This window comes from Cebus imitator, unplaced genomic scaffold (genome assembly GCF_001604975.1).
Source record: "Cebus imitator isolate Cc_AM_T3 unplaced genomic scaffold, Cebus_imitator-1.0 Scaffold485, whole genome shotgun sequence".
NCBI classification, from domain to species: Eukaryota; Metazoa; Chordata; class Mammalia; order Primates; family Cebidae; genus Cebus; species Cebus imitator.
The window spans coordinates 592485-601024 of NW_016107800.1; the positions used below are offsets into that span (position 1 = coordinate 592485).

General features: G+C 51.5%; 1 protein-coding gene across 6 annotated transcripts in view; it reads left to right on the forward strand.

The window, feature by feature from the left end:
- Positions 1–8540, forward strand: part of MEGF11 (multiple EGF like domains 11) — a 414135-nt gene that overhangs the window by 376885 nt on the left and 28710 nt on the right. For all 6 annotated transcript variants that reach the window (XM_037732953.1, XM_037732954.1, XM_037732951.1 and 3 more), the window contains 3 exons: positions 2296–2416; positions 3293–3456; positions 4926–5028. In XM_037732953.1, coding sequence (XP_037588881.1) covers positions 2296–2416; positions 3293–3456; positions 4926–5028 — 388 coding nt within the window. The remainder of the gene's footprint in view (positions 1–2295; positions 2417–3292; positions 3457–4925; positions 5029–8540) is intronic.

Below are 8540 nucleotides of genomic sequence, written 5' to 3' on the forward strand. Positions count from 1 at the left end.
TCATGCATGCAGGGAAGGGCATTGGCTGTGCCCACTGTCTGCACCCAGGCCAAGGCCCTCACAGGTCAAATAGATTCTTAGGTGCTATTTATCGTCTTGGAAAAATTGGAATTTTCTAGGTAATGGGAAAGCTGACAGACTCCAGCTGGTCAGGCCTGCTGGGGACTCAGGGGAAAGAGCAGGAACTGACCCTGAGGACGGGACAGAAGCAGAAAAGGGCTGGGTGAGAGCCTCTCCATGGCAAAGACCCACAGCCTCTAGTCTCTCTGGTCCACATGGGAGTAAAGACAGAGGCCTAGACCCTTAGATTGAGAAGGGAGCTCCTCTGCGTCAAGCCTGTCATTTTAGAGACGCAGGAACCAAGACTCAGAAAGGGGCAGTACATATCCCATGTCACATAGCTAGTGGGGCCCAGACAGATTTTTTATCAGGATTCCCATGGAAAGCTCAGGTGTAAGACCTGAGACGCTGGCTGAGGCACTCCCTAGGGGCGGGAAGTGAGAATTCAACATCCACTGCCCACTTGCTCCGGCGTAGACAGCCCCACTGCAGGTTCCTAAGTAGGGACCTCAGGGCAGAAAGCCCAAACTCCCTCCCCTGGCATTCTAGGCTCCAGACCCCCTTTTACGTATCTCCCTCACTCCCCCCTTCAGCCACCCATAGAGCAGGACTCCCCAGAACTCTTGTCCACACCCCTCTTCCCACCTGGATGGCCTTTACCCCACTTTTCTCTGATTAACTGAATGCTCCCACCTCTCAAGGCCTCTGAGGACTCCGTTCCTGGTCCCCCTACTCTGTAACTTGCCCCTCTTCCAAATTCCTTACTGGAGCTAACAGCACGCCCACTTACCAGTAGATGGAGGCCCAGATTCACCCCTCAGGACAGAAGTACCCATTCCTCCCCAGCTGCCAGAAAGTGGCTCCCGGGTGAGGGCCTCTGTAGAAATTGCCCTCCAAGTCAGCCGACTCATCTGAAGAGCCACAGCCCCTTCCCCCACCCCAGTGGATGGCCAGTGATTGATGGGGGCGTAAAGGATCTCCCTCCCTTTCCCCCAAGGGGGACAACTCCAGGGGTCATCTCAGCTTCAGAGCTTCCTGCCAGACCAGCGAAGGTTACTGTGGCCATGAGTTGGTTCCACTTTTCCTCAGCCCAGACTTCCTTCCTTATCCCTTACCGGGACTATTCTCAAGAGCTCGCTCATCCCCATCTCAGAATGCTTTGCAGGGTAGCAGTTGAGGATCCCGGTCATGTAATGGTTAGGCAGCCAGCCTGGCTTCCAAACAGGAGCAGCTGGGTTTGGTTGTGTGACCTTGGCAGAGTTAAGTAGTTGTGTTAACTGTTAGGTGAGACAATGGCTTCTATCTCCTGTGAGTGCTGTGACAATTAGATGACATGGTATGTGTGTGGTCCATGACATCAAGAAAGCACTCAATACGCATTAGCTGTCATTTACATTTAACTTCTCTGAGGCTCAGGCACATGGGGATAGGATATTCCTACTCGTGCCATGGGGTTGTGGGTAAGAAATAAGACTGGGAGGCAAAGGGTTAGATTGGGTGCTGCTTCAGCCTAATACAGACTTTGGGGTCAAGGTCCCCGGGGGCTTTGCCCACCCAAGAGTTGTGGCCTGGAGGCCTGACCCCTCCAATAACTGATAAGGGTTATAATATTAGTTTTCCATTGCTGTTGTAAAAAAAAATCACAATTTAGTGGCTTCAAACAGCACGAATTTATTATCTGATAGTCCTGAAGGTCAGAAGTCCAGTGCGGGTTTCATGAGACTGAAGTCAAGGTGCCGCCGGCACGCCGTGCTCCTTCCTGAAGCTTTAGGAGACGGTCTGATTCCCACTCACTCACGTTGTTGGCAGAATTCAGTTCCTCTGCTTGCGGGGCTGAGGCCCTCATGTTCTTGCCAGCTGTAAAGGAGCTGTTGATCCAGGTTCTAGAGGCCGCTGCATTCCTCAGCTCGTGGCCCCTTCCTCCATCTTCCAAGTCGGCACAGGCGGGTGGAGGACTTCATGGTGTATCCCTCTGACCTGCCTTCTTTGGTCACCTTTTACTCTTGAGGACTCATGATTATATTGGGCCCTCCTGGATAACCCCTGACCTTCTCCCCATCTCCAGGGCCTTAATCACATCTGCAAAGTCCCTTTTTGCCATGTAAGGTAATGTATTCCCAGATCCCAAGGATTAGGACACGGATGTGTTGGGGGTGGCGGGGGTCATTATCCTGCCTACTACCTCCATCCAACGTGGAGCAACCTGTGATCCCAAATCCCCCCCTCCCTTTCCAGGGAGAGTTCTGTGCCATTTCCTGTGCAGCAGGGACTTACGGCCCCAACTGCTCGTCCATCTGTAGCTGTAACAATGGTGGCACCTGCTCCCCAGTGGACGGCTCCTGCACCTGCAAGGAAGGTAACGGGCCCTCCCTCCCAAGCCCATCCCCCACATGAGCACACTGCCCAGGTAGGTTGCCTGCCGAGGGGCTGCAGGTGGGGCTGCCCCAATCCTACCCACATGCAACGTCAGGGAGCTTCTACTGGTTGGAAGCCCATGCCAGGAGCTTCAGCAGCAGGAATATAATGAGGGGATTCACTGCAATGCTGCTGGAAGAGCTGAAGAGCACACAGGGAGGGTGTGCAACCCAGGCATTGCACCTGTAGGGGAAGCTGCTGTCACTCCTAGGGTCGGAGGGACGAAAGGAAGAGTTCCCAGAGCTTGGGAGCGAGGGCCACCTGGTGGGAGCTGGGACGTGCAGAAAGGGGCTGCACCAGCAGAGGCCCGAGGGAGCGGACACACCTGTCTCTCCTGCTTCTGCCCTCTGGCCTATGGGCAGGTCTCCCACGGCTGGCCGTGCTGGGAGCCAGCTGAGGGGATCCTGGGATATGCAGTCTGCAGGGCAGGGGGCAGCCCCCGTCACAGAACAGGGAAGGGGAACAATGGTACGGTAGACAAAGAGGCCCGTGAGCAGCCGCAGAACGGAGACTCAGCCTGTCCCTCAAACAGAGGGCCCTGAGATGAGCTTCCAGACTCCACCATGGGCAGAGACAGCACTCTGCACCTGAGCTGGTGCCTGTTCCAGGTGGGATCATCTGCCTGCAGCACAAACCATGAGCACCCCGAGGTAGGAGACCCGGGTTCTCGCCCAGCTCTCCTAACAGCTCCGTTGTATTTCTGAGCTGACTGTGTGGAATGGTTTGGGTAGGATGCTGTGTGCAGAGCTGGGGCAAGTGGGCAAAAGGACACACTGGACCTGGATGGAGAAGTGACAGTCCCTTTCCCTCCCCTCAGGGTGGCAGGGCCCGGACTGCACCCTGCCGTGTCCCAGTGGGACGTGGGGCCTGAACTGCAATGAGAGCTGCACCTGTGACAATGGGGCAGCGTGCAGCCCCATGGATGGCTCTTGCTCCTGCACCCCTGGCTGGCTGGGAGACACCTGTGAGCTGCCTTGCCCGGTGAGTGCCAAGGTGGGGAGGGACACATTGGGTTCAGCATCCCCTTATGCCCGCCGCTTCCCTGGTGTTAGTTTGTCCACAGGAGCGCACAGAGAAGAGCACTAAGCTAGGTGATGGGACACTCGGATTGAGGTCACAATCCTAGTCCGAACCACTCTGTGGCTATTTTACTACTTTGGCCCTCGTCCCTCTCATGTAAAAATGGCAAGTATTTGGCAGATGTGGTGACATGGCATCACTCTTCCCTGGCTGCTCCTGGTAAACATTACGGACCTTGGCACCGAGCTCAAATGCAGCTTCAGATTCCTTTGCAGCACAGCGCTACGAGACAGCCCCTACTAATCCACGAGAGCTGCCGTTCCTTGGTGGTGTCTCAGCTTCCTACACTTGTATGATCAGAGTGCGTGGTGACTAACACAAGCACTGTTCAACAGTAACCACCCAGACGGAATCACTGGGTCTCATGGATCTGAGATACAAATGGGCTGGGCCATGATGGCTCACACCTGTAATCCCAGCACTTTGGGAGGCCAAGGCGGGTGGATCACTTGAGGTCAGGAGTTCGAGACCGGCCTGACCAACATGGAAAAACTCCATCTCTACTAAAAACACAGAATTAGCTGGGCATGGTGGCACATGCCTGTAATCCCAGCTACTCAGGAGGCCGAAGCAGGAGAATTGCTTGAACCCAGGAGGTAGAGGTTGCAGTGAGCCGAGATCGCATGACTGCACTCCAGCCTGGTGACATCGCCAAAAAAAAAAAAAAACGATACCAATAAGTTAAGCCAGCTGATGTTACTGAATGAGCAATGCAGTCTAATGAGCAATTTGGAGTCCTGCAATCCGGGGTTCAAATCTCAGCTTTGTCACAGCCTTTGTTACCCAAAGTTAGGGAGGTTACTTTGGGTGAGCATGTTGCTTCACCTCTCTAACTTCGTTTCTCATCTTTACAGTGGGAATATGATGGAATCACATCAGGGGCTATTGTGAGGATTAAGAAAAACGAGGTCTATGAACCTCCTGATACCTAATGAGCATATGAGAATGGGTGACCACCTTCTTTCCCAGCAACAAAGAATAAATCATAGTCTTTCCTCACATGTGATCAACGTGTTACAATCTGCAAAGTGCATTTTCATTTCCGATTTTAGTCAATGATCATTACAGGCCTCTGAGCTTGACCACTGAAAAGTAGGGTAGGAATATCACCCCCCTCCCTCCCAGCCTCATACTCCTGTGAGTGATTTCAGGACTGTGTTGATCTCCACTTACAAAATGTGTCCCCACTGTGCCCCAGCCCCAGTCTCCCTACATCCCTGTGGGGTTGTGGCTCAGTTTTGTCATCAAGATCCAGGAGTTCCTACTGGACCCTCCAAAAGTAAAAAAATTTTAAAAGAAAGATCCGGTAGAAGTACACAAACCCCTGAAGTTTGGGTCTGACCATTTTTCTCTCCTGGTCTTCCCCACAGGATGGCACATTTGGGCTGAACTGCAGTGAACACTGTGACTGCAGCCATGCTGATGGGTGTGACCCCGTCACAGGGCACTGCTGCTGCCTGGCCGGATGGACAGGTAACCTTCCCTTGCTGGGCCAGCACCCAGGTACTGCCAAACTGGGTTCTTGGTATTCTAATTGTCTTGACCCTTCTTTCTCCTTCAATACCTTTCTTCTTGCTCCCTGAATATGCATCTTTCCCCATATCTGCTCTGGGTTCCTGTTCTCCGTTCCATTCAATTCAAGTAAGTATTTATTGAACATCTATTAGTTACAAGCTCTGTCCAAGGCACTGGAGTCACTCCAGTAGAAGGTCAAAGGCTGCCACATGGTGGGTGTAAGTGCTCAATCTAGAGAATATGAAGGAGAAGGGGACAAGGGACTTTCTCCTTAGTCCAGTCTCAGAATCCTGGTCCTTGTATCTATCCTGTCAGCCTGCCTCCCAAACGCCAGGTAAATCCATCTCTTCATCCCACTGCCACCATGCGGCCTGCTGGGCACCATCCCACGTCTGGCACTGCCTCGGCCTCCACTCTTGCCCAGCTGCATTCATTCTGCACCCAGATCCACCCAGATCTGCCATGTCAGTCCCTGTTCAGAATGCCTCAATGGCTTCCCACGAGTCTTACATAAAATTTTAAATCCTTACCAGGGCCCAGGGCTCACAGGATCTGGCTCTGCCACCTCGCTCTGCTCACTTTGTTGCTCACTACATTCCAGCCATCAGGGCCATAGTCTACTTCTTTGGGAAGCCAACCCCCTTCCTGACTCCTGGCCTTTGTATGTGCTATTCCCTCCTTGCCTGGATCACTCCTTCCCCTTCTTTTCACCTGATAATTCCTCATCTACTAGATTTCAATGTAAACCTTTCCTCCTCTGGGAAGGCGCTCCCCCTCCTGTGATACCCACCCCCCTCCTGGCCAAGACAAAAGCATGCCCTTGACTAATTCTTCTACCCTACACTTTTCCTACAGTGGTACTTAGATCAGAATTCAGTGACCGCTGTAGTAACTGTTCATTATCTGCCTCCCTCACATGGCCATCAGCTCTAAGGAGGCATCTGCCTTATTCACCATTGCATCCACTGCCTGCCACACACTGAGGCACGGATAACACGGTAGTTAAAAACCAGCTCTGGAGACAGACTGCCTGGGTTTATGACCTTGAGCAAGTCTTTTAACTTCTCAGGGCCTGAACTCTCCGTCTGTAAAATACAGATAATTATCCTTGCAACTATAGGGTTGTTTTGAAGCTTAAATGAGTTACTACCTATAAAGTGCTAACAGTGCCTGGCACATAGTAAGTGCTCAGTAAATGTAAGCCATCAGTACAGGAAGTGCTTAGTAAGCATTTCAGGAGTAAACCTACTAGCCTGTCCCAAGGCGATGAACAGCAAAGAGAAAGAAATGCAGTCATTTCTGGCAGTATAGGTTCTCGGATAAATAATTAACACTAAGTTGCCCCACAGCCTGTGCTCACTACCAGAAAGTTTCTAAGCAGCCAAGAACCAGGGACAGTGCTTCCCCCGCAGTATCTCTGGCCTAGCGTCCCCTGCCCTGCTGGCTCCTGCCGCTCAGTACAGAATAAGGCTCCACCCTGGTCACTGGCACCCTAGAATCTCAGCAGGAGCCAAGTAGAAATCCACTTCAATTAATTTTTCATTGCCTTAATTTTGAGTGAGCCGACGAAGATTTTAATGACATCTAGTGCTTAAAAATTCTGTCTTTGGTTAACAACCTTTAGCAAGGCCTCTGCTGTTCTAAACCTAATTTCTCCAAATGTGGTCCTGAAGTCTTTTTGAGATGGAGTTTCGCTCTTGTTACCCAGGCTGGAGTGCAATGGCGCGATCTCGGATCACCGCAACCTCCGTCTCCTGGGTTCAGGCAATTCTCCTGCCTCAGCCTCCCGAGTACCTGGGACTACAGGTGCACGCCACCATGCCCAGCTAATTTTTTTTTTTTTTTTGTATTTTTAGTAGAGACAGGGTTTCACCATGTTGACCAGGATGGTCTTGATCTCTTGACCTTGTGATCCACCCGCCTCAGCCTCCCAAAGTGCTGGGATTATAGGCGTGAGCCACTGCACGGTTCAAAGAAGCAATTGATGTCCTGAGGTTTGTCATGCAGAAGGTGGCCAACGAGAGACAAAGAAGGGCCTCCCACTCAGTGAGCCCTCTCCACTCACTTCTGCCTCAAGAAAAATCTATGCCTGGGGCTGTGCATGGTGGCTCAAGCCTGTAATCCTAGCACTTTGGGAGGCTGAGGCAGGTGGATCACCTGAGGTCAGGAGTTCGAGACCAGCCTGACCAATGTGGAGAAACCCCGTCTCTACTAAAAATACAAAATGCTGCCAGGTGTGATGGTGCATGCCTGTAATCCCAGCTCCTCGGGAGGCTGAGGCAGTAAAATCACATGGACCCGAGAGGCAGAGGTTGCGGTGAGCCAAGATCACACAACTGCACTCCAGCATGGGCAACAAGAGTGAAACTCCATCTAAAAAAATAATCTGTGCCTAACTTTGAAGTTCCTGGCACATTGTTCATACCTTGGCTTGGCACAGGTCTGGGGCTTCCCTGAGCTGTGTACCTGTCTCCCCCTTGCCCTCATAAGCCACAGACTTACTGACAACTGGCATTCTGTCTTACTCATCTTGCCCTGCACATAATATATGCTTATTAAATGTTTACTGAAATAATTAGGAAGAAGTTGGCCTATCACCATTCATGGTTTTTCCCCTTAATGTGGCTTTAAAGATGATCTCCTCCAACTTTCTCATGCCACAGATAAGGAAAAGGAGTTGTCTGGGGCATCAGGACATTAGTACCAACAGGATGAGAGACTCAGAACTGTATCTTTAGGGCGACCCATTTATTCAATCAACCAGCACTTATTGACTCAAGCCAATTACCAAGTCTTTATTTGGCAGCTGCCTTGTACCTGGCACCATGCCACACTCAGCAGTAAATGGTAAAAAGCAAGTTTCTGAGTACCTACTGTGTGCCAAACACTGTGTTAAGCACCAAAGATGCAAAAATGACCAAGATGGTATCCTGTCCCTGAGGGACACTTAGGTAAGCAAAGTCAGAAGTGTCAATAAGCTGTGTTCCCTGTCTTCCAATTGCTGGCAGAGGAGACAGGACTCACGTGTATGAAGCTTTCAAGGAACAGGTAGAGACAAAGCTGTATGCTGCTGATTATCAAAGAGATGCTTGTCTCCCTGGGCAGACATCCAAGAAGGCTTCCTGGAGAAGGAGGACCCTAAGCTTACCCTGGATATGGGCTGCTGAGTGGCTACTGAGTTCATTGCATGAACTAGAGATCATAATGTATGGATTCCGAGCCTAGGTTTACCTGCCAGTATAGATGTGGGGGTCGGGGGGAGTCCTGGAAAATAAAGCAAGGGGATTCCCAAGAGTAAGAACGGACCTCTGAGGGGATTATTATCCCTATCCAGCTGTGGGGAAAACTGGGGCCCGGGAAGGTAACTGAAACTGCTTCTTCAGAAGCTATAACTGGGAGCCTCCCGCAAGGCCAAGGCCAGCCCCTTTGATCATACCAGTAAGTTGCTTCTGAAACTGGGCACTCCAGCC